Source organism: Rhincodon typus, chromosome 7 (assembly GCF_021869965.1).
Source record: "Rhincodon typus isolate 14 chromosome 7, sRhiTyp1.1, whole genome shotgun sequence".
Taxonomy (NCBI): domain Eukaryota; kingdom Metazoa; phylum Chordata; class Chondrichthyes; order Orectolobiformes; family Rhincodontidae; genus Rhincodon; species Rhincodon typus.
The window spans coordinates 61,632,840-61,659,819 of NC_063338.1; the positions used below are offsets into that span (position 1 = coordinate 61,632,840).

At 41.2% G+C, this 26,980-nt stretch overlaps 1 protein-coding gene across 1 annotated transcript in view; it reads left to right on the plus strand.

Moving 5' to 3' along the window:
- LOC109918857 (extended synaptotagmin-3-like) overlaps positions 1–26,980 on the plus strand; it is a 98,552-nt gene that overhangs the window by 26,788 nt on the left and 44,784 nt on the right. Inside the window, exon 4 of the mRNA XM_048599227.1 lies at positions 25,450–25,519. Within this exon, the coding sequence (XP_048455184.1) occupies positions 25,450–25,519 (70 nt within the window). The remainder of the gene's footprint in view (positions 1–25,449; positions 25,520–26,980) is intronic.

Here is a 26,980-nt window from a genome sequence, read left to right on the forward strand (position 1 = left end):
CTCTCTCTCTCTCTCTCTCTCTCTCTCTCTCTCTCTCTCTCTCTCTCATTTTGTCCTTCATTCGTTCTCCACCCACATGCCCCCTCCCCCACCCTGCCCCTTGTTTATACAGCTGTGCTGCTGTAATCCCCACATCAAATTACCGAACTAATCTAATCTCTACCTTTTATGCAAGCATGAAATGTCAAAAACAAGTGTGGGCTGCAGGGATATTGTTTAAGGATATTGCTGCCCCGACACCTTGTGTGTACCATAATGTAAAAACATAGGGTGACACGTTGGCTTACCCATAGGAAATGCATGGTTACAGGGATAGGGGAGGGGAGTAGGTCTCGGTGGGATGCTCTTCAGAGGGTCGGTGTGGATTCCATGAACCAAATGGCCTACTTCCACATTGTAGGGATTCTATGATTCTGTCTTTTGGATCACTCTGATCTGCATTATTGTCCTTTTTTTGTTTCCACCGATTGGCTACCTGTAATGTCTGTTTTCAAGCTTGATATATCCAAAGTGAAAAAAGTCATAATGAGTGCTAGTATTAAATATTACAGGGAAAAATTGAATATACAATAAACCCTCCTATAGTATTGTCACAGTATTTAACATTTTTAGTGTAGACTATAGTCTATATAACTTTCTCTCAAAATGGCCCAGAAATATGGTCCCAGAGATGGTTAATGATTGATCAGGCATTTTTAGCATTTATATCTGCCTGGAAACTATCCAAAGCTTGTGCAATTAAGTATAAAGGGAACTGACTTCAACAGATGATGTAATAGGAAATTGGTTAACCCTACCAAGCTAACATTTAGTTGATGTCATCAGTACTTGCTCTTTTTTTTCGAAATAGCATGAAAATAATTGAACAAAACTTGAAGCTGTTTTTACCATTCCATGTAAATTAATCAATCCTCGCTTTTGTTTGCTGGCCTGTTATCATGTTCTTGAGGTGACGATCTGAGAAATGGAAAATTTTGATGCTTTATACTCTATCAAAAGAATAATCTCCTTAATCAATGCAAAATACCAAAGGTCAGGTGCAAGCAAAAACCTTTTGCATTTATATTGTACAAATGAAGTCTCCTCACAGGAGTAAATTTAGACAAAGTAACATTATCAACACTGAGACGAAGATAGGCATTTAAATAGTTAATCAAAAGCTTAGTCAAAGAGCGAGGTGTTGAGGAGAGTCATGAGAGAAAGGTAAAGGGCCAGAAACATTTGGTAGGTGAAGTTGAGAGATTGGGGTACAGAAAGCTTTAGGCAAAGGAAGTCTGAACACATACAATGGACCTGCAATAGAGTTCTTGGAGAGTTGTAGGACTGGCAGACAAAGGAAAACTTGTATTTGTGGTAGATAATGTAACAAAACATACTGTTTCATTTGTAACTTTGATAATCAGATTACAGTAATGGCAAAAACCTTATTGGAGCGTTTTTTAATTTGTTCTTGTGATGTGTCTGTTAGTGGCTAGGCCAGTGTTCATCGTCAATTCCTAATTACCAGAGAACAGTTAAGAGTCAACCACATTACTATGAGTTTGGAGTCAATTGGAGGCCAGACCATGTAGAAATGTCGGACTGTAACCCTCCTTTTGAAGTTCAGAAGAAGGGTCACTAGACTTGAAATGTTAACTTTGCTTTCTCTTTACCGATGCTTCCAAATCTGCTGATTTTTCTGTGGCAGTTTTCTGATTTTGTTTGATTTCCAGAATCCACAGTTTTAATTTAAGAATGACTGACAGAATTCCTTCCCTGAAGGATGTTAGTGAGCCAGTTGAGTTTTCCTTCACCAAAAAAAAATTGATGGTACAGTATAGGACAATACAGCTCAGACAAGCCTTTCAGCCCACCAAGCCTGCGCTGATTCCTGATCCTTATTTAGATCCACTACTTATCACCATAAACGGTTTCTGACCCTCTGTTTGCCTCCTGTTAATGTGCCTATCAAGCTACACCTTAATCGTTGCTAATTCACACCTGAATTTGACCTTCCAAAATGCATCACCTCTTATTTGTCTGGATTAAACTCCATCTGCTATTTCTGTCCCCAACACTGCAATCTATTCAATCCTTCTCCCTTTTTGCAACTTTGCCAATTTTGGTATCAACTGCACATTTATTAATCAGGCCATCTACATTTTTGATAATCTTCCCCAGTAGAGGCTCCTCCTGAAAGGAACACCTGGTCATCATTAGGCTAACTTTTTGCAGATTTTTAATGAATTAAAATTTCACCATCTTCCATGGTAGGATTTAAATCCATGGCCCAGACCATTAGCCTACCAGTCCAGTGATTTTACACACCAATGCCTCCCTGTAAATGTTATTGAAGTTGCGCTCATCCAGGCAAGTGGAAAAGTCATGCTGTCAGATTACTGATTTGTAAATGATGGACAAGTATTGAGGATTCAAAAAGTCAGTCATTTGCTGTAGGATTCTTAGCCTCTGATCAGCACTTGTTTACAACATTTCTCTAACATTGACCAGTTTAACTTCAAAGTTGATAGTGGAGGATTCAGTTGTAGAGTTCTGGAGTAGGTGGACATTGATTTGGGAGGCAGTGACCTGTTCACAGGTTTCAGAGAGGAGAAGGAGCTTGAAGATGAGATGCCAGTTTTCAGGGGCATGTGTCAGAAGTTTTCTTTTTAAGGAGGGGATTGATATTGATGGATAGGAGAGGAAGACCGAACCTGAGGGGAGAGAACCATTAAAAATATCAGTTCTTGTGAGAGCCAGAAAGGGAGGTTGGGTGGCCTGAAATTTATTTAAAAGAAAGTTAGGAAGGAAGAAGTTCTCATTAGCAAGTAGACTACTGAGAAGGCATGAGGGGAGTTGAGAGATAAATTGGAGAAAGATGCAAGTTTGGGACTAGTGCAGACAGGAACCTTTAAGAGAACAAAAACAGAAAATGATGGCAAAACTCAGCAGGTCTGACAACACCTGTGGGGAGAAAGCAGAGTTAATATTTTGAGTCTGGTGACTTGTCAGCATAAATACCACTTTTCCTAGCTACTGTCGGTTCTGATGAAGCTAAAGTTGGGAGGACGCTGGGAGGGGTTGGAGGTGTGCAAGAAGTGAGCAGATAGGTGGAGACAGAGTCCAGAGATAGAGATGAAAGAGGTTGACAAATGAGGGGATTATTGATAGCAGGCCAGGGCAGAGGAAAACTGAATAGTGATAATGAGAGCTGGGATTAGAAGAGAATGGGTAGGCCATGCTGAAAACGGCCCACGTAATGTGATAATAGGATTGACAGTGGATGGCAACCGGTTGGATGTGCTAAAAGCAATCCATGTCACAACAGGATTGGGTGTGTGGCTGGATGACAATATATGGAAGAATGGAATCAGTCTCAAAGTTATTGAACTGTGTGGAGTCCTAGAGGCTACAGGGTCCCAAAGCAAAAAATGAGATGCTTTTCTTTGAGCATGTGCTGAGGCTTGCTGGATCACTGCAGCGAGCCCAAGACAGACAGGTTGGCATGGGAACACCTGTAGTGTGTTGAAGCAGCAGGTAACTGAAAGCTCAGGGCCATTTTTTTTTTAAACAGACAGGCTGTATGTGTTCTACAAAGCAGTCACCCACTCTGCCTTCTTTCCTTAAATGCTGCCAGACATGCTGAGTTATTCCAGCAATTTCTGTTTTTGTTTCAGATCCCCAGCATCTGCAGCTCTTTTATTTTAATTTAACTTGAGAGGAACTTTGACTGTGGGCTCAGAAAAAGAAGTGGCAGAGGCAGGTGATAAATATCAAAATGTTTGAGACTAAATTCTGTTAGATTTAAAATAGTCATGGAAAAGGACAGAACTGACCAGAAAGTTGAAGTTCTAAATTGGAGTAATGCCAATTTTGGTGGTATTAGAAATAAAAACAGAAGTTGCTGGAAAAGCTCAGCAGGTCTGGCAGCATCTGTAAGAGAAATTAGTTAAAGTTTCGAGTCTGGTGACCCTACTTCAGAACTGGTATTTGGTAGTATTAGATGGGAGCTTTCAGAAGTTGATTGTGGGAGGCTATTTGCAGGTAAAGGGATGATTGAGAAGTGGGAGGTCTTTTAAAAATTAGATAGCAAGAGTTCAGAGACAGTGTTTCTGTTAGTGTGAAGGGCGAGGCTGGCAGATGTAGGGAATGCTGGATGATGAGAGAAATTGAAGCTGTCGTCAAGAAAAAGGAGGAATATGTCAGGTATAGACAACTGAGATCAACTGAATCCCAAATGGAGGATAAGGGCAGTAGGAATGTAGTTGAGAGGGAAATCTGGAGGTCAGAACAGAGACATGAGCTTGCTTTGGCAAGTGGAGATAAGGAGAATCCAAAAATGTTTTTCTATAAATACATTAAGGGCAAAAGAATAACTAGTGAGACAATAGGCCCCTTAAAGATCAATTTGGCCATCTGTGTGAAACTACAAGAGATGGGGAAGATACTGAATGAATATTTCATGTCAGTATTTACTGCGGAGAAGAACATGGAAGTTAGGGAACTTGGGAAATGAATAGTGATGTCTTGAAAAGAGTTCATATTACAGAAGAGGAGGTGCTGGAGGTCTTAAAATGCATATAGGTAGATAAATCCCCAGGACCTGATCAGGTGTTTCCCTGAACTTTGTAGGAAGCTAGGGAAGAGATTGCTGGGCCCCTTGCTGACATATTTGTATCATTGACAGCCATGACTGAGGTGCCAGAAGACTGGAGGTTGGCGAATGTGGTGCCATTATTTAAAAAAGGCTGTAAGGAAAAGTCAAGGAAATATAGACCAGTGAGCCTTATGTTAGTGGTTGGTAAAGTATTGGAGGGGATTCTGATGGACAGGACTTGCATGCATTTGAAAAGGCAAGGACTGATTTAAGGATAATCAACATGGTGCTTTATGGCCTAGCTAGATCTGATGAATTTTGAGCGTCTTTTTGAATTTAAGAGACCAAAGATAAGACCTGTACCAAGGAAACAGCCAAAATGATAGGGAGCACATTGGTTTTCCTACCCATTGACATGAAATAGCAAGATGAAAAGCTTCTGTTATCTTTATACATCACGTAAACTCATCTGAAACATTCCTTTTTGTACCTGTTCTGACTTCTATTTCTAAGGCAAACCTTTCATTTTGCTTTGTGCATGTTATAAAATTAATATGATTTGTACCTTATTAGGGAAGAGTTTGAAATTGAATACTTTCAGGCCAAAGGGAGATTGAGCATTTTGGAGTTTGACTTTTAAATTTTTCACTACTTCATAGTTGCTACTTCAACAGATTCCCAGATTTTGTAAGCTAAAATAAAACACTGCTGTTTTTGATATTTCAGCAGATACTGATTGATATGGTAAATCATGTAAAAAGTTCACTGACAAGCTGATTAAAATGCTGTTACTCATTTTAAAAGGATGGATGCAGTTTTTCAAGTACTGTGATTTTACAATTTCAATCTATACTGCACAGTGGTATGCTAGTATAATTTAAATATTAAACCAAGGATCAGCAATAACTGTAAAGGCTTTGATCAACATTTGTTAATCTTTTATTTGTTCAAGGAATATGGGTGTGACGGTAAGGCCTACATTTATTGCCCACAGCGTATTGACCTTTAGAAAGTAGGGGTGAGCTGCCATCTTGAACCACTGTAGTATGTCATATAGATACATGCAGAGTGCTGTTGGGAATGAAGTTTTAGGGTTTGGACCCAGTGACCGTGTCACCACATCCCAAGACCAGAAGCGATTCAAGAAGGCAGCTCACCATCGCCTTCTGCAGGGTAACTAAGAATGAGCAATAAATGCTGGCCTAACCAGCAACACTCACATACCATGAATAATATTTTTTAAAAGTACAGACGGTAATCTAATTACCAAGCTTGACAGACCTTGTACATATTAAATATTCACACCTTTTTCCAATACTTTGAAGTTGAAATCATTTCGTTTTGCAATTCAGCCTGTTTTCCCTCTGCTTCTTTAGGTCTTTTTAATACCTCTAAAAATGTTTTATATGTTGATTACATCCCTCTTGTATAAGTTTGTTAAAATATGTATTTTATCCACAGTGCATTTTACAAAAGAAAATGTTATTTTTATTACGTTTTTTATTTCCTTGATTTGTTTGTCAATCTCCCTGATGTGCCATTGCTAGCTTCTGAAGATTTCAAGTTTTGTTAATGTAGAAACAGAAGCTACCAGTTAGATGCCCCTATTCTCTCTCTGTTCATTTCTGTTAAGCTATTAAGTATTTGAAAACCATTACTAGATTTCTCTTCCAATAAAGATTATTAAAACTGGTTTTGCCTCATAACGTCAGAGAGTTGTACTGCATAGAAAAAGGCCCTTGAGCCCATTGAGTCTGTGATAGTCAAAGACAACTACCTAACTACGTTAACCCCATTATCCAGTGTTTGGCCCATAGCCTTGTATGCTTTACCAGGTTTATTTGAAATAATAAGCTTTTGGAGCGCTGCTCCTGTGTCAGGTCACCTGACACAGGAGCAGCGCTTCGAAAACTCGTGATTTTAAATAAACCTGTTGGACTAAACCTGGCGTTGTGTGACTTCTGACCTTGTCCACCCCAGTCCAACACCAGCACCACCACAACTTGTATGTTTTGGCATTGCAAATGCACATCTAAATACTTGATAAATGTTATGAAGGATTTTGCCTCTACCATCCTTTACAGGCAGTGAGTTCCACCTCTGGGTTAAAAAAAAAAAGTTGTCCCCTCATTGCGTCTAAACCTCCTGATCCTTACCTTTAAACTTATGCCCTCTGGTAATTGATCCCTCCACCAAAAGGAAAAGTTCCTTTTGGAGTACTCTATCTGTGCCCTTAATAATTTTATACATCGCAGTCTCAGTCTCCTCTCCTCAAAGGAAAGCAACTCCAGTCTATCCAATTTCTCTTCATAACAAAAACTCTCCAACCCAGGTAATTTCCTAGTAAATCTCCTCTGCACCCTCTCCAGTGCAATCACATCATTCCTATAATGTGGATTCTACATGTTTCTCAGTTCCTCCTGCTCACTAAACCCTATACTTCCCAACGTTTGTTATGTTATTTGTGTCCTCTGTGAGCACAGAACCAGGTAAGGATGGCAGTTTTCTTCCCTAAAGGACATTGTTTGTTTTTCTAACTATCTCATGGGATTCATGGTCATCATTAGATCCTTAATTCCAGATATTTTTTATTGAATTCCAATTCCAATTCCACTATCTGCCATGGCAGGATTCAAACCTGGGTCCCCAGAATGTTATCTGGATTAACCGCCCAGTGATAATACCACTAGGCCACCGCCTCCCCTAATTTGATAGTGATAAAAATGATTTTTGTACCATCAGTGAAATGGGTGTCTTCACCGCACTTATGATGTATGCATTGTGTTGTTTCATTGTTATTTCTATAATGGCATGGAAACTTCTACACCATACTTTAAATTATGATGACAGTGACCTTGTAGAAATCAATCAAAATCACTTAACACTGATATTTCATACCTTGTAAAATCCCAAGATGCTTTTGGCACTTTTTAAAAATTGAACATGATGCCTACACTTCCCCAGTAACAAACTGGACACTTGCATTTTTAGAACTCAATCTTCACATAAGAGAACATATTCTCTGGCTGTGTCTTATTTAAGATAAATTTTTTTTTTGGGAATTTGGAGCACCATGGGAATTAACCATTCCTCAGTTTGGTTTGTTTGCTTGTTGTCTTGTACTGGAAGAGAAGATCTGAGGAATCAAAAATGTTTGCTGCTTTGTACTCTGTCAAGAGAATGTGTTCCTCTGTCAACCTATGCAAGAAGTCAAAGGAAAGGGAATCGGAACAAGAACAAAAGTTAGAAAGGGGGAGTAGAAAAATTGTGTGTGGAGAAATCAAGGGCCAGAATCGAGCAGGACTATAGTGAAAAATAATGGGAATGGAATGAGTAATGCTAAGAAGATGACCCATAATGCTTTGTGTCTGAATATGCAGAACATTCACAGTAAAGTAGATGAATTATTTGTACAAATAGATCAAAACAGGTATGATATAGTCTGGATTATGGAGATGTGGCTGCATGGTGATCAGGAGTGGGAACTGAATATCCGGGCGTATTCAGTTTTTAGGAAGGACAGACAAAAATGATGGAGCATTATTGCTGGTTAAAGTAGAAATTAATTCAAAAATGAAGAAGGGTATTAACTCTGATAATGTGAAATCTGTATGGGTAGAGCTGAGAAACACCAAGGAACAAAAAACATTTGTGGGGTTTGTATGTAGACTCCGAAACTGTAGGGGTTATGCTGGGAATGATATTAAAGAGGAAATTAGAGATGCATGCAATAAGGGAACATCTGTAATTATGGGTGACTCTAATCTGCATATAGATTAGTAGACGATGGATTCCTGGAGTGTGTATGGGATGGTTTTCTGGACCAATATGTTGAGGAACCAATTTAAAGAACGGGGCCATTCTAGACTGGGTATTATGTAATAAGAAAGGAATAATTGGCAATCTAGTTGTACAAGGCCCCTTGAGGATGAGCAATGATAGATGATAGAATGGAGAATGAGGTCACTGATTCTGAGACTTCTGAATCTAAATAGAGGAAATGAGATCTGAGTTGGTCATGATAGATTGGGGATGCTATTTAAAGGGATTATGGTGGAAAGGCAATGCCAAACATTAAAAGAGCGAATGGGTGAACTGCAACAATTATTCATTCCTGATTGGACCACCTTTCTTGTTCTACATTTGCCAATCATGGCTTACATGGGACATTAGAGAGAGCATTAGAGCCAAGGAAGAGGCATACAAATTGGCCAGAAAAGACAACGGACCTGAAGAGTGACAGCAGTTTTAAATTTAGCAAAGCAGGACAAAGAGATTTGATTTTTAAAAAAAGGGAAAATGGAGTTTTGGAGTGAGCTTGCATGGAATGGAAATATTGACTGTAAAACATTCCAGAAGTATGTGAAATAGAACAAGATTTGTGAAAACAATTTTAAGTTTCTTGCAGTCAGGAACAAAGACGGCGAACCAATTTGATATATTCTTTGGTTCTGTGCTCAGAGGACACAAATAACATAACAGAAACGTTGGGAAGTATAGGGTTTAGTGAGCAGGAGGAACTGCAGGAAATCCTGTATTATTAAGAAAATGATTTTGGGAAAACTGGGATTGAAGATAGATGAATCCCTAGGACCTGATAACCTACATCTGAGTACTTAAGGAAGTGAACCTAGAAGCATTGGATTCATTGGTCATCTTCCAAGATTCTACAGACTCTGGAACAGTTTTTACAGATTGGAGGTTACTCGTGAAACACCTCTATTTAAAACAAGGGAGGCAGAGAAAAATAACAGGATTATAGACCAGTTACCTTGACATTGGTAGTGAGGGAAAATGCGAGAGTCCATCCCACAAGATTTAATAGCCGAGTACTTGGATAACCGTGGCAGGATTGGACAGAATCAGCATGGCTTTATGAAAGGAAAATTATGCTTGACAAAACTACTGGAATTCTTTGAGGATGTAACTAGTGGGTGTGATTTATTGGACTTTCAGGACGCTTTCAAAGTCCCACAGAAGAGATTAATGTATAAAATTAATGCACATGGGATTGGGGGTAATGCATTGAGATTGTTAACCAGTTTTCTAACTAACAGATAATGAAGAGTACAAATAAATCTGTCTTTTCTGAATAGCAGGCAGTGATGAGTGGCTATGACAAGAATCAGTGGTCAGACCACAGCTCTTCACAATATATATTAATGATTTAGATCAGGGAATAAAGTGTAATATCCAATTCTGCAGATGATTCCAAACTGGGTGGGAGGGTGAACCAAGCGGAGGATGCAGAGATGCTTTAGTATGATTTGGACAAGCTGAGCGAGTGAGCAAGTCCATGGCAGATGCAGTGTAATCTGGGTAAAGGTGAGGTTATCCACTTTGAGAGGAGCAGGAAAGTGGATTATTATCCAAATGTCTAAAAATTAAGGGGAATGTACAACAAGACCTGAGTGTCTTTGTACATCACTGAAGGTAAGTATTCAGGTGCAGCATGTGGTCAAGAAAGCAAGTAGTATGTGCGCCTTTGTAACAAGAGGATTAGAGTACAGGAGCAGTGAGGCCTTACTGCAATTGTACAGGGCCTTGGTGAGACTGCACCTGGAATATTGTGTACAATTTTGGTCTCCTTGCCTGAGGAAGGATGCTGTTGCTGCAGAGGGAGTGCAGTGAAGGTTTGCCAAACTGAGTCCTGGGATGGCAGACTGACCTAATGAGGGGAGTCTGAATCGGGTAGGATTATCATTGCTGGAGTTCAGAAGAATGAAGGGGGATGTTCCCAATGACAGGGGAGTCCAGTCCAAAGATATGGGTAATCCATTTAGGACTGATGAGAAATGTTTTGCATCCAGAGAGTGGTGAGCCTGTGGAATTCACTACCCTACAAGCAGACGGGACCAAAGCATTGTGCGATTTCAAGGAGGAGTTGGATGTAGCACTTGGGCTAAAGGGATCAAAGGATATGGGGGAAAAGCACGGAAAGGCTCGAAGAGTTGATCAGCCATGATCATATTTAATAGCAGATCAGGCTTGAAGGAGCCTGTGATCCTTCACACCATTCAGCTTTTCATTATGCACATACACTTTGAGAAGAAAATGAAAATGTACATTAAATTGATTCTGCCACCGGCCAACTCATTTTGTTAACCTGTTGATGCATTTGGGAGCTGTTTTAGAATGCTCTTTCATGTGTGTCATATGCTTTCACTTCTGCATTGTCAACAAATTTTGCTATCTTGCTTCCAGTGCACAAATAGATTAGTATAATACAGGGTCTATAACATAATATTGCTTGACACTAGTCCGGATTTTGAAGGCATCTGTTTCACTTATCTCACTTGAGGTGGTTGCTGTGCCATCATCATGGCGCAGTTGTAATATTGTGATAAAGTTTATTGGACCTTCATATCTCTGTAAAACAATCCTCAGCCTCAAGATTTAATGAATCAAATGCTGTGGTCAGATTGATGGACATATGAAGTATTCCTGGCAGGACTCTCGACTTTTTTCATGGTTTTTGAGGCGATAAATGTCAGGAGTTCCCCTGAAAAGTCCGCAGTCTTACTCTGTCATTGGCAGGATTTCCTCAGCCATACAGTTACAATCTTCCTGATAGTGGTTATTTACCCCATCAGCGGTCAGCTGCCCTCTGAGACTACAAATAGCATATCTATGGAAAGCTCTTTAACCTCAGCTGCTTCCATCCCAAAACCAAACCAACCACATGCAGCAAAATATTATGTTGCTCACTCTGTGTCAAATTTGCAAACCACTTAATTTCTTCAATTCTGCATTCAGAAGACTCAGCCTGTCCTTTTCATGTTGCCAAATCAAAACTTTTATCAAGTTAGACCTGGTCAACCAGATATTCCACACCTTCTGCTGAAGGAGAGACTCTAGAATAAGTTGAGCACTTTCCATACCTTGGCAGCTACCTCTTTGAAAAGCCACCACAGACCAGGAGACCCGACAAAGTATCAGGTACACCAGCTCAGCCTTTTACATACTACAGCAGTGATAAAGATCGCCACAAGTCAGCAAAAGCCCTAGTATAAAGAGCAGTTGATGTCACCGCGTTCCTGTAATGCAGTGAGACCTGGAATGTGTACCAGTGGCCCATGAGCACCAGAGAATCTCAAGCAGCAATGCCTCTGCCATATTTTCTGAATTCAGTCGAAGGATTGCCAAACAAATGCAAGTGTCTTTTTCTAGGCAAAACTCCAGCAAGACCAACAACAATGGACCTTGCTGAAAAAGGTCTTTCCCCCCACTTTTCTACTTCCTCAAAGCTCAAAGTCAGCAGTCCAGGGGAGGACAAAGAGGATACTTCAAAAACGCTTTCTCTTTAAAGCCCGATTAGTAGCAAGCTTCTTCCAATCATTCCAAATGGCAGCAACTGGCCCATCAAGTTGCTTCAAGCTTTGGGGAAGGTGATGTCCTGGTGTTAGTGTCACTGGCCTAGTAAACCAGAGTCCACTGTTACTGTCTGGGGATCTGGGTTCAATCCCAACATGGCAGATGATGAATTTGAATTCAAGCATAAGCTGCAGTTTAAAGTCTAATAAAACCAAAACAACCATTGTTATAACCCATCTGAATATCCCTTTTGGGAATGACCGGCCTTACCCTGGTCTGACATACACGTGATTCCAGATCCACAGCCGTATGGTTGACTCTGAGATGACCCAGCAAGTCACTCCATTGTATCAAACAGCTCAAAATACTCAAAACAGATCGACTACTTCATATTCACCTAGGCACTAGAAATTATAATAGCAAACTGTCAACCCTGAAAAGTCCTAACATCTAGGAATTTGAGCCAAAATTGCCTCACAAGTAACAGTCTGACGTAGTCATGTTCATGAAATCATATCCTACAGGCAATGTCCCCAGATACTGCCCTCACCATCCCTGAATTAGTTCTGTCCCATTGGTTGGACACACCCAGCAGAGTTAACAGTACAGTTGTGTACAATCTAGAGAGAGTTACCTTGGGATCCAGGGTCAATTGTCAGGGCTCCCATAAACTCTTGCAGCACAAGGTCAAGCATTGGCAAGGAAACCTGCTGAGTGCTACATGTCCTCCCTCAGCAAATGATGCTATGCTCCTCCACATTGAACGCCATTTGAAGGAAGCACTGAATGTGGCTAGGGCAGGAACGTACTTTGGTTGGGATTCCAATACCTTGTACCAAGTGTGGATTACAACATGACTACTGACTGTTACTGGGTCTACAGTGGGTGGTGAGGGAATCAACAAGAGGGAAAAACATTCTTAAACTCATCCTTGTAAATCTGTCTGCTGCAGATACATCTGTGCATAACTGTACTGGTAGGAATGATAACCGCACAGTCCTTGTGGAGATGAAGTCCAGTCTTCTCATTGAGAATACCTTCCATTGTGTTGTGTAGCGTGACCATTGTGCTAAATGGGGCACATTTCAAACAGGGCTAGTAACTAAAGACTGGACTGTGGGCCATTGGCAGTAGTGGAATTGTGCTCAACCACAATTTGCAACCCCATGTCCCAGTGTATGGGGAGGTGATGACGTAGTGGTAATGATGCTGGACTAACACGGGAAATGCTTTGGGGACCTGGGTTCAAATCCCACAATGGCAGATGACAGAATGTTAATTTCTGTTGGGAATGTAATGGAGGGAGTTTCAATTAATTCATTTGATTATTTAGATAGAAATGATGTGAAGGAATATGAGGAAAGATCAGAGACTGGCACTCTGTTATAGAGCAGCTGCAGGCACCCTTAGCTGAATGGCCTCGTTCTGTGCTCTAACAATCCTGTGATGTCCACCATTCTGAGCAAGAGTGATCGACCATTGCTCAGTGAAGAGTGCAGGAGGGTATGTCAGGAGCAGTAGAAGGCACATTCCAAACACAAGTTGTCAACCTGGTGAAGCAGCAATATAAGATTACTTCCATGCCATACAGGGTGATTCTGAGACTAGTGTCCTCAATCTAAATGAAGGAAACAATGATGGCATGAGGCACGAGCCTGGCTAATGAGAAATTAGGTACAGGTAATTATCCTATAAAGTGATAGTTGCATTCTTGTGTGACCTTGCGCTGTAGAGAATCGAGTTATAGGGAAATCGTTATACCTGTACAGCAGAAAGTTCACGTTATCCAAATGGCATTCACTATTCATCAGTCATGTTACAGCCAATTCGCATTATTGAAAACCGTGTTATAGCAGTACTACCTGTACAGTATTAAATCCAAGATAGGACCATACAAATTGGCCAAAATAAAAAGTAGCAGACCTGGGTATTGGGAGCAGTTTAGATTTCAGCAAAGGGGTTGATTTAAGAGGGGAAAAGATTGTGAAAGCTTTTATAGGTACGTGAAGAGGTGGGGGAAAAAAAGACAAATGTAGGCCACTTGCAATCAGAAATGGAACATTATAATGGGAAACAACGAGGTGGCAGATCAATTAAATAATACTTTGGTTGTGCCTTCACAAAGGATGACACCCCAAAAGTGGTGGGGTGGGAGGTGGCGGGGGAGCAGTGCCAGGTCTAAAAAGATGTTCTGAAGGAAATCACTATTAGTAGCTTTTGGGGAAATTGATGGGATTAAAGACCGATATCAGGCCATGGGGATTTAATCTACATTGCAGAAACAGAATTTGCTGGAAAAGCTCAGCAGTGCTAAGGAAGAGTCACTCGACCCGAAACGTTAACACTACTTTCTCTCTACAGATGCCGCCAGACCTGCTGAGCTTTCCCAGCAATTTCTGTTTTTTGTTTCCTATTTACTGCCTCCACAGTTCTTTCGGTTTCTAATATACATTGCAGAATATTTAAGGAAATAGCCCTAGAAATAATAGACGCATTGGTAATCATCTTTAAAGATTTTCTAGACTTTGGAATAACTCTATGGATTGGAGGGTAGCTAATATAATGTCAATTTTTAGAAAAGGAAGTAGAGAGAAAACAGGAAATTATAGACCAGTCAGCTTTGACATCGGTAGTAGGGAGAATGTTAAAGTCTATTATATAATAAGATTTAATAGAGTGCTTGGAAAACGGTGACAAGATCGGACAGAGTTTGTTTTGATTTACAAATGGTTGAATCTACTGAAAATTTTGGAGAATGTAACTAATTGAGTTGATAAGAGATCTGGTTTACTTGGACTTTCAGGAGGCTATTGATAAGGCCCTCGAGATTAGCATGTAAAATTAAAGTGCATGGGATTGGGGAAGTGTACTGATATGAATACAGAACTGGTTGACAGCCCAGAAACGGGATGAACAATGGATCATTTTCTGTGTAGCAGCCTGTGACAATGGAGTATTGCAGGCATTAGTGCTTGGACCCCAGTTATTCACAATACATATTAATGATTTAGATGAGGAATAAAATGTAATATCTCCAACTTTCTAGATGACACCAGGTTTGATGGGAGAGTGAACGAAGAAGGATGCATTGAGGCTTCAGTCTGATTTGGACAAGTTGAATAAGTGGGAAAATGCATGGCAGATGAAATATAATATGGATAAATGTGAGGTTATCCACATTGGTAGCAAAAACAGGAAGGCAGATTATTATCTCAATGGCAATATGTTATAAAAGGTGGAAATGCAATGAAACCTGGGTGTCCTTGTGCACCAGTCTTAAAAATAAGTGTACAGGTGCAGCAGGCAGTCAAGAAGACAAACTTTATTGGTCTTCTTAGCAAGAGGATTAGAGGCTTAGGGATGTCTTTGCACCTGCATGAGACCACACCTGGTGTATTGTGTATATTTTTTTGTCTCCTTAGCTGAGGAAGGATGTTCTAGCTATGGAGAGATGGCTATAGAGGGAGGGCATGGTTGACTTATGAGGAGAGACTGGATCAGTTAGGACTACATTCACTGGAGTTTAAAATAAGGCAGGGAAGTCTCATAGCCTATAAAATTCAGGACTAGATGGGATAGATGCAGGAAGGATGTTCCCAATGACCAGGGAGTCCAGAACCAGAGGTCATAGTCATACAGAATGGAAACAGACCCTTTGGTCTAAGAATGTGGGTTATGCCAATCATGACTGAGATGAATTTTTTTTCATCCAGAGAGTGGTAAGCCTCTGGAATTTCTACCACAAAGTGGTTGAGGCTAGTATGTTGACTTACCTTTAGCCCAAAGAACTATATGCATGGGGAGAATGCAGGAACAGGTTACTGATTTGACTGATCTGTTGAATGGCAGAGCATTCTTGAAGGTTTGAATGGCGTACTGATGTTCCTATATTTTATGTTTCCATAAGCAGCAAGTAATTGTTAAATAATTCCAAAACTAATGGGTCAGCTGTATGTTCTGCAATTCTGCCATGTCAGTCATCAATGATTATGAACAATTAAACAACTCACTGGAGGAGCTGGCTCCACAAATATCCCCATTCTCCACATTGGATGAGCCCAGAACAGCAATGTGAAAGATAGGGCCGAAACATTTGCAACAATCTTCAGTCAGAATTGATAATCCATCTTTGCCTTATCTGGAGGTCCCCAGTGTTACGAATGCCAGTCTTTAGCCAATTTAATTCACTCCATGTAACATCAAGAAATGCCTTCCCTCAGTCAAGCTGATCCAGTACAGCTCCAACACTACCATCTACCCAGCAATGTGGGTAACTGCCCATGTATGTTCTGTAAATCTAACCAAGCCAATCACTGCTCTGTCACCAAACATTGTGATGGTAGAAATCATCAAAAATGGTATTAAACAGCTCTTGCTCGGCAATAACCTGCTGTTTGGTGATTAATTTGGATTTTATCAGACTCACTAAGCTCCCAACATTATTACAGTCTTGATTCAAACATGACATCAAAGCTGCATTTGACCAAGTGCAGCATCAAAGAACCCCAGCAAAACTGGAGTCATTGTGAATCGGGGAAAACTCTCTAATCTGGTTGGAATCATACCTGGCATGAAGGAATGTGGTTATGGTTGATGGAGATCAGTCATCTCAAGCACAGGACATATCAGCAGATGTTTCCCAAGTAGTGTCCTGAGGTTGAGATTGTCCTTCGCTTGCTTCACCAGTCATCTTCCACCTTACAATGGAGGGGAGTAGAGTCGTTCACTGATGATTGCACAAAGTTCAGCACTATTCTCAATCTTTTGGATACAGAAGCAGTCCACTGCTAAATGAAACAAGATACCAACACTATCCAGACTTGGACTGACAAATAGCATGTAATATTCTTGGAGAGAATCTAGTCATCACCTGTTGAAATTCAATAGCATCAACATCACTGAAAGAGCCTACTATCCACATCCTGGCATTCACCATTGATCAGAGCCTGAACTCGACTAGCAACATAAATACTGTGGCTACGAGAGCAGGTCAGATGCTAGAATTCCTGAGGGGAGTAACTCAGCTCCTGATTCCCCAAAGTCTGGTCACTATCTACAGGTTTAAAGTCAGGAGCGTGAAGGAGTTCTCCCTGTATGCTTGGATGAGTGTAACTCCAACAGCACTCGAGCCTGCTTTACTGTTACCACGTTTGCAAGTATTTGTTCTTTGCACCACTGATGCATGGAAGCATGAGTAGGTGTTATCTACAAAATGCACTGCAGAAATTCCACAAGGATCCTCAGATAGCTCTTTCCAAACCCATGACCACTGCCACCTAAAAGGCCAAAGTGAGTGGATATATGGAAATGCCACTGCCTGTAAATTCTGCTCCAAGACAAACTCCATGCTGGCTTTGAAATATTTTGTCATTCCTTCACTGTCAAAGAAAGCCACATGCAACGTGCTTTAATAACTACTGCCCAGCAGCTCTGGCCTCCATATTCATGAAGTGCTTTGAGAGGCTAGTCATGGTCCACATCAACTCTAGCCTCCTAACCTTGATCTCCTGAAATTTGCCTACCGACTTAACAGGTCCACAGCGGACACCATTTTCCTAGCACTGCACTCATTCCTGGAACATCTGGACAATAAGGACACCTATGTCAGACTCTTACTAATCGACTACAGCTCCACCTTCAACACCATTATCCCCTCCAGACTGATCTCAACTCTGCGACGTTGGCCTCAGCTCCACCCTCTGCAACTGGATTCTTAGCTTCCGACCCATAGACCACAATCAGTGGATTTCTGAAGAAACATCAGCCTTCCTGCTCCTCTGATGCTGCTTGGCCTGCTGTGTTCATCCAGCTCTACACCTTGTTATCTCAGATTCTCCAGCATCTGCAGTTCCTACTATCTCATTACCAGTTGCATCACTTTTTCAGCTACCCTCCAGTTTGTTCAGCCTCCAAAAAACTTTGCCCCAACCATATCTTTCCTGTCCACAAGCTAAATTTAATCATCATACTGCTAAATATATGTCTGATCTTTCAAGATGTGGGTTCTGAGACGACCTGCTGAATATCAGCTGGAATTTCTACGTATAGTAGATTTACTGTGTGTTTTTTTTAATCAATTTGATGACTGCCTCCAAAAAGTATTAAAATACAAGACTTGTCATTTCTGTTAAAGACTTAGGTTATTCCATGCACCCCTGAAAGTTCACTAATTTAATGTTGGCTCATGATTCTTTTAGAATTTGCCACTATTTCAGAGCTAATACTTTGCTTTGCTTTTTTAAATAGAGCTCTTGGATCAGTTATTGTTGACCCTCTCTTAACCCCTTTGCTACCTTTTCATTTCCTTCTCTACTACTACTCCTGCTTCTTCAGAAAAGCAAATCAATTCAAAGCATTGCATTTTATTATCTTCAGCACTTAGGATAAATGGCATCAGGTCCAGTGATAGTATTTATCTTGACTCTCTATGGATACAATTCCTTTTCCATAGCGTCTCATACAACTGCAATATTACTTACACCAAAAACTTTTAATTTTTTTTATTATGGAGGAATTGTTATAAAAAGCTACTGCACTTAATACATTTTGAAAAAAAGACCAGCACTATGGATAATTAAAATTTGAAATATAAATATAAAATTCAAGAAATACTCTCGTTTGCAGCATCAATGGAAAGAAACAGCATTTCAAGGTTATTACCTTTCACCAGAAAACAGCATCAACCTAAAACAGTTCTGATAAAAGGTCACTGGTCATGTTCAATATTTCCTCTTCACAGATGATGCCAGACCTGTTGAGCTTCTCTTCGTTTCAGATCTCCAGCATCTGAAGTTCTTTGTTTTATTCGTCCTAAAAGAGCTACCTTGCTCCTCTCTTGCACATTCTACCAGACATGCTGAGTATTTTTGACATTTTATGTTTCACTTAAAAAAAGAAAAATCCTTGAATTTGTCACACATCTTAGTTGGTCTATTCTGCAAAAACTCCATTTTTTTTGTCATTGACCATTGGCTCCCTTTCTCAGCGCTAGGTGTGGTACACACAGGTAATTTTCTTGCTGTTTAGAAATGCAGAACTGAATTTTGAATGCTGGATGTTCTACATGATTGATTTTATGCCCAAATTACAGAAGATACAATTGCAAGCACTGACTGGGATAACAAGGTGTAGAGCTGGATGAACACAGCAGGCCAAGCAGCATCATAGGAGCAGGAAGGCTGACGTTTCGGGCCTAGACCCTTTATGTAATACTGCAGTATAGGCTGATCCAAGAAAATCCCTGATGTGTTTGAACAGGCAGCTGGCCAGGGATACATTCTGTGCTCTCAATTTTTTTTTATATATGAAACATTTGCCATACAATTTTGTTGGTGACACATATTGACTACAAAACCAGTTTAATCTGTTTTGCAATACAAACAAAATGTTTTGTGAAACTCACCGGCCTGTCGCCTCCTGTACAGAAACAACTTTAACGTTTCCAATTCATAAGGACTTCTTTGGAACTGACGTATCACGTTGGACTCAGTGTTAACTCTGTTTCTCTGTTGCTAGAGCTGCTGAGTTTCTTGAGGACTCTCTACTTTTAGTTCAGATCTCAGCATCTGGAGTACTTTGCTTTCACTGTAGTTTTTTCAATTTTGTCCTATTGTGAAGGTTAATGATGCCACTTTTTAAAATTCCTCAACCACAGATGCTGTAAACGTGCATGATATGCAGTAAATCATTTGGATTTAAACTGATATTGCAACAGTTATTTTCTGTTGGCTTTACCGTCTACCTCCATGTTATCCTCACCCTTACTCCCAGCAGTCTTTCTCGTGTCAAGCTTTGGGGGAATCTGATGTATAGCTTTTCAAGGTTTGCATTCATTGCCAAGAACAGCACTAGAATTTCCCAAATTACAGCGCTGTCATTAAAAAAAAAAATCCTTACATCGTGCGTGGAATTGCTTTACCTCCTTTCAAAAAGGTCAACATAGGACAGGAACTTGCCTTGTAGAACTTCTGAGAGTATATGTCTATACATATTCAATGCTGTCATCATGGCTGCCTCCTTCCATCTTCATGATAAGCCCTGCCTTTATCATCAGTTGACCAGCTGGTGAAACTTTGTTCTGTACACTTGTGTCCAAACTTCACTGTCCTCACTTCAATGTCCTTGTGCTCTTCTGAATGGCCAGTCTGGTTTATCAGATATCCTCCTTTTATTCGTTTGCGGGACATGGCCACATACCACGAGCAAGCCATTTCTTGCCCCAGGGAAGATTGTTGCATTCCTCTAAAGTTGTGTTAACCCAGTTCACACAATTTTATAAACTTAGGCATTTTGTTTTCTTTTTATGCTCTTGATACTAGTGAGAAACCATAATTAACAGATTGTGCAACCTCAACGTAATGTCTGTTGCTGAAAATATAGAACAACCTTGCTGTTCGTTACAGGCACAGAATTGGAAACAGAAACTTATTACTCAACCTTAACAATTTTTGTCTTTTCATTACATTTCATGATTTCCATTTTATTGCTTATGCCAATACCCTACTTTTACAGAGCATAGTGTTGTAAAGTAATAAAATGTTTAAATCTTGTACAGTTGTGCTAGATGGAAGCTCTAGAAGACCATGAGCTGAATTGTTGCGTATTGCACTTACAGAATTTATATGCACAATAATAATAGCAGAAAATGCTGGAGAAACTCAGGACTAGCAGCCCCTGGAGAAAGAAACCAAGTTATGCTTAGAATATGATATGACTCAATAAAATATAAATCTGAAATTTGAAAAGTAGAATAAGTGAAGAAATGAATGGCCTAAAATCCTGGAAGTGCTCAGTAGGTCAGGCTGCAATCTTTAGAAAAAGAGATAAAGTTAATACTACAAGTCAATGACCTTTCATTAGGATTGGAAAAAGCAGGCAAATGGGGTTGTCAGAAGAGATTCAAAGACAAAGGAGTGATGGGGCAAGGCTCATGGAGACAAAAATAGGGCAAAGAACAATTGTTGATTTTAGAGAGTTAAACATCTGCCCTTTTACCTCTCTTCCCATTGTCCATGACCTTAGACTTCTTCCTGGTGAGAATAAGTTATTTGTTTTGACCAGTGTGGAAACCATTTACCAATTGGAGACTCTTTTGATTACTGTACCCCCATTCAGTCATCGGTTTTGGCCCTAGTTTCCGGTTGCCTGTCATTTTGATTCTCGGACCTACCCTCATTCTGACTTCTATCCTCGACTTCATAGTCACTGGAGAAACAGTTGGGCAACTTTTGGTTAGCCTTCCAGATTCGAGTTCAATAATTTTCGGCCATAATCACTGCCCTGTTTATCTAGACAGCAAGTGCTGATTATAATTATGCTGTTGCCAATCACCTCTCTGGACCTTTTTTTTTGTTTATTTGCTATTTCATTGTCCTATCATTTAATCTCTGCTTTAAATGTGGGGAGGTGATGGCCTAGTGGTATTATCGTTGGACTGTTAATTCCAAGACTGAGGTAATTCCAAGTCCTGGGGAAATAAAAACCAAAAGAACTGCGGATGCTGTAAATCAGGAACAAAAACAAAGTTGCTGGAAAAGCTCAGCAGGTCTGGCAGCATCTGTGAAGGAAAAAAACAGTGTTAACGTTTCGGGTCCGGTGACCCTTCCTCAGTTCTGAGAAAAGGTCACCGGATCCGTAATGTTAACTCTGTTTTCTCCTTCACAGACGCTGCCAGACCTGCTGAGCTTTTCCAGCAACTTTGTTAATGTCCTGGGGACTCCGGTTCAAATCTTGAGAGATGGTAGGAACTGCTGATGCTGGAGAATCTGAGATAACAAGGTGTAGAGCTGGATGAACACAGCAGGCCAAGCAGCATCAGAGGAGCAGGAAAGCTGACATTTCGGGTCCGAACCCTTCTTCAGAAATGGGGGACGGGAAGGGGATTCTGAAATAAATAGAGAGAGAGGGGGAGGCGGATGGAAGGTGGATAAAGGAGCAGATAGGTGGAGAGGAGACGGACAGGTCAAGGAGGTGGGGATGGAGCCAGTAAAGGTGAGTGCAGGTGGGGAGTTAGGGTGGAGGTTGGTCGGTCAAGGCGGCAGGGATGAGGCTGGTAGGTAGGGGGTGGGGGTTGGTCAGTGAGGTGAGAGGAGCAGATAGGTGGGAGAAAAGACGGGCGGGTTAGGGTGGCGGGGACAGGCTGGGCTGGTTTTGGGATGAGGTCGGGTGTGGGGAGATTTTGAAGCTTGTGAAATCCACATTGAGACCGTTGGGCTGCAGTGTTCCCAAGTGGAATATGAGGTGCTGTTCTTGCAACCTTCGGGTGGCATCATTGTGGCACTAGAGGAGGCCCAGGATGGACATGTCGTCCAAGGAGTGGGAGGGGGAGTTGAAGTGGTTCACGTATGGGAGGTGCAGTCATTTGTCACGAACCGAGCATAGGTGTTCCACAAAGCGGTTTCTAAGCCACCGCTTGGTTTCCCCGATGTAGAGGAGGCCATATCAGGAACAGAGGATACAATATGTTACATTAGCAGATGTGCAGGTGAACGTCTGTTTAATGTGGAAGGTTTTCTTGGGGCCTTGGATGGGGGTGAGGGGGGAGGTGTAGGGGCAGGTGTAGCACTACCTGCGATTGCAGGGAAAAGTGCCGGGGGTGGTGGGGCTTGTGGGGATTGTGGAGCGGACAAGGGAGTCACTGAGAGAGTGGTCCTTCCAGAATGCAGATAAGAATGGGGAGGGAAAAAATGTCCTTGGTAGTGTGGTCAGATCACAGGTGGCAGAAGTGGGCGCAGGATGATGCGTTGAATCCGGAGGTTGGTGGGGTGGTACGTGAGGATGAGGGGATTCAGTTTTGGTTGTTATTGTGGGGAGGGGGTGTGAGGGATGAGTTGAGGGAAATGCGAGAGACACAGTCGAGGGCGTTTTCGACCACTGTGGAGGGGAAGTTGCGGTCCTTGAAAAACGAGGACATCTGGGATGTCCGGGAATATGGAATGCCTCATCTTGGGAGCAGATGTGGCGGAGGCGAAGGAATTGGGAATAGGGGATGGCCTTCTTGCAGGAAGGTGGGTGAGAGGAGGTGTATTCTAGGTAACTGTGGGAGTCGGTAGGCTTGAAAAAGATATCGGTTTCCAGGTGGTTGCCAGAGATGGAAACAGAGGTCCAGGAAGGAGAGAGAGGTATCAGAGATGGTCCAGGTTAACTTAAGGTTGGGGAGGAAGGTGTTAGTAAAGTGGATGAAGTTAGTTAAGTTGCATTTCCTGCAACTCCTCCCTCACACCCCCTCCCCGCAATAACAACAAAAACAGAATCCCCCTCGTCCCCGCCTCCTTGACCTGTCCATCTTTTCTCCCACCTATCCGCTCCTCTCACCTCACTAACCAACTCTTACCTACCAGCCTCATCCCCGCCTCCTTGACCTGTCCATCTTCCCTTGACTGACCAACCCCCATCCTAACTCTCCACCTGCACTCACCTTTACTGGCTCCATCCCCGCCTCCTTGACCTGTCCGTCTCCTCTCCACCTTTCTGCTCCTTTTATCCACCTTCCATCCGCCTTCCCCCCTCTCTCTCTCTATTTCAGAATCCCCTTCCCCTCACCCTTTTCTGAAGAAGTGTCCAGACCCGAAATGTCAGCTTTCCTGCTCCTCTGATGCTTGGCCTGCTGTGTTCATCCAGGTCTACACCTTGTTATCTTGGGTTCAAATCTTGCTATGGCTGATGGTGGAATTTGAATTCAATTAACTGCTGGAATTAAGAGTCTGAAGATGACTATTGTCAATTGTTGGAAAACCCCACCTGCTTCACAAATGTCCTAATGGGATGAAACTGCCATCATTAAGTGGTCTGGCCTACATTTGACTCCAGACCCATAGCAATGTAATTGGCTGTTAACTGCCCTCTGGGCAATTAGGGATGGGCAATAAATGCTGGCCTAGCCAGTGATATCCTCATCCCTTGAATGAAATTTTTAAAAAACTAGAACAGACCAACTGTTGCCAATTGCTATCCTTTTCTGCTTGCTTAAAACCTTTTATGTCTCCTCTTTACAGTTCTAATGAAAGATCATCAACCTGAAATATTAATTCTCTTTCTGTCTCCACAGATATCTAATCTGCTGAGAATTTCCAGCGTGTTTCATTTTATTTCTGATTTCCAACCTCCTCAGCATTTTGATTTTAAACTAATGTATATTGTGACAACAAATGGTGGCAGAACCAGTTGGGCCACATTTTTCAAAAAGTTGCCTCCTCTTCTGTGAGGCAATTGTAATTAGAGATTTCTGAACCATTAGGAGAACTGAAAAACAAACGGTGGCTGAAATTTAGTGCACCATCATTGCTTTATTCGTCAAACAAATCTCAACGTTCAGTACTATAGGAAACAAAAGTTACAGTCAGCACAAAATATATCTTAGCACTACATTTTTACATATAAATACTTAGTTAAATTTTAATGAGGTGTCTGTTTTATAAACACAGCCTGGGAAACTCCCAATCTATTAACCAGACCGGCCTAAATATTAGCTCCAAACCGAGGGCACATTTAAAGTCCTCGGGGAAAAAAAAAAATAGGCTCATAGCCTCAACATAAAATCCGAGGAAGTAATAAGTGGGAGGGTGAAAGACATGTGAATCATTTCAACATTGATTTCACTATAAAGCCTGGAATCAGTGCCATTAAGCCCATCAAGCTGACTTCATGAGTTGTTAGTAAACATCAATGTTTGGTGTTTTCAATTCCATTGCACCCCTTCAACTAGGATTATCTAATAAAGTGCACACACAGTGAAGTGTTCATTTTTCAATGATGGGCACTAAATCCTCAGATCCTTACATAACGTAATTCCAAAGTCCAGTACCTTCCTGCTGATCAAAGTTCCCAGTTTTTCAGATAAAACTGAAAGGAATGTAAACTGGAAGTTTATTTTGAGTGCACAAATGTTGAATTCCAGTTAATTCTTAAATCAATACAAGAATGTTCATTCCTCCAGAGCTCTTGTAGAGTGTTCTGCCAAGCACTTACTTTTGCTGGGGAAGTACAGATTAGAATTGGAAATTTTTTTTTTCAGGAGATTGTGGGAAAAACAAATTGTTTTTAGTTGAAGGATAAATAACAAAAGACATTTTGTAAAACCCAACCTAATTGGAATAAAAACAGAAATTGGTGGAGAAGCTTAGCAGGTCGGCAGCATCTGCGGAAAGAAATCTGAGTTAATGTTTCCGCTCCAGTGACCCTTCCTCAGGGCACTGGAGCCAAAATGTTAATTCTGGTTTCTGTCCACAGATGCTGCCAACCTGCGGAGCTTTTCCAGCAATTTCTGTTTTTTGCTTCTGATTTACAGTATCCGCCGTTCTTTCGGTTTTGACCTAATTGGAGACTGAAAACACAATAATTGTTCTAATACAAAACCACATACTGCAAATGCTGGAAATCTGAAATAAAATAAAAATTACTGGCAATACACAACAAGCAGGCAGTATATGGGGAGAGAGGGGTAGATTTAATGTTTCAAGTTAAAATGACTGTCAGAATGAATGATTCTAAGGTTGTCACTGGGGCTTTGTGTACAATTTATTTGGCAAACCCAAGTTTAAAATAAAATGTTTGTCTTTCAGCTACGTAGGAGATTGTGAAATTAATGTGGAGGTGAAGAAAGTATGTAAAGCTGGATTGAAGGGAATGCAGGTACGTGGGATATTTTGAAGTTGTTTCTTTCTAAATTACTTCACAAGTGGCCTGTTGTGATATTATTTCTGATCTGAAATTTAAAATTCATCTATAATGTTCAATCAGGAAATCTGTGACCTTTGGCACGATAGTACTTGTAACAAATAAGGGTGGCTCAGTGGTTAGCACTGCTACCTGACAGCACCAGGGACCTGGGTTCAATAAGGTTGTTGACTTTCTCACCAAGCTGGCTTGTTCTCATTCAGATGTTTTGTCACCATGCTGGTGACATCATCAGTGGAGCCTCCGATGAAGTGGTGTTATTCTACTCTGCTTGGAATTTATACTGAGATAGTAGGAACTGCAGATGCTGGAGAATCCGAGACAACAAGGTGCAGAGCTGGATGAACACAGTAGGCTAAGCAGCATCATAGGAGCAGAAAGGCTGATGTTTAGGGCTCTGCACCTTGTTGTCATGGAATTTATACTGTCTGGTCCGTTATGGTAAGTAGTGATCTGTATAGGTTTATATATGGAGTCCAATTCTATGTTTGTTGATTGCATTACGGGTGAAGAACCATGCCTGTAGGAATTCCAATACGGGTCTGTGTTTGGAACAAAAAAAAAGTTGCCGAAAATGCCCAGCAGGTCTGTGAAGAAAAAGTCAGTTAACGTTTCGGATCCGGTGACCCTCCAAACTATGTTTGGCTTGGGCTATTATGGTTACCTTGTCCCAGTAAAACTGACGTTATGGGAATGTGGTTTTGAATCCTAGTAAATGTTTGTCATAGAGTGGCTGTGGGCTACCATGCATTCCCACAACATGCAGAACCAACGTGGTTTACAAAATACCATGCAATGACTACCACAAACATTACATCGGACAGACAGGAAGGACACTAACCATCAGAATACATGAACATCAGCTAGCAGCAAAACGGCACGACAAACTCTCCTTAATATCGGTACACTCAGACAATGAAGGCCATCAGTTTAACTGGGACAAGGTAACCAAACATAGACATGCATGGGAATTCCTAGAGGCATGGTTCTCCATCCATACTTCAATCAACAAATGCATAGAATTGGACCCCATATATCAACCCATACAGATCAAAACCAGAAATGACACTACTCACCATAATGGACCAGGCAGTATAAATTCCAAGCGGAGTAGAACAACATTGCTTCATTGGAGGCCTCGCCAATGATGTCACCTAGCATGGTGACGAAATATCTGAACGAGAACAAGCCAGCTCGGCGAGCAAGCCAACAACCTCACCCACAACCCGAGCTACAGATCTTTGCCAAAGCTTTAAACCGGGGTTCGATTCCACCCTCAGGGACTGTCTGTGTGGAGTTTGCACGTTCTCCCCGTGTCTGCATGGGTTTCCTCCAGGTGCTCTGGTTTCCCTCCAAAGTGTGAAGACATGCAGATGAGGTGGATTGGCCATGTTCAATTGCCCATAGTGTCCAGGG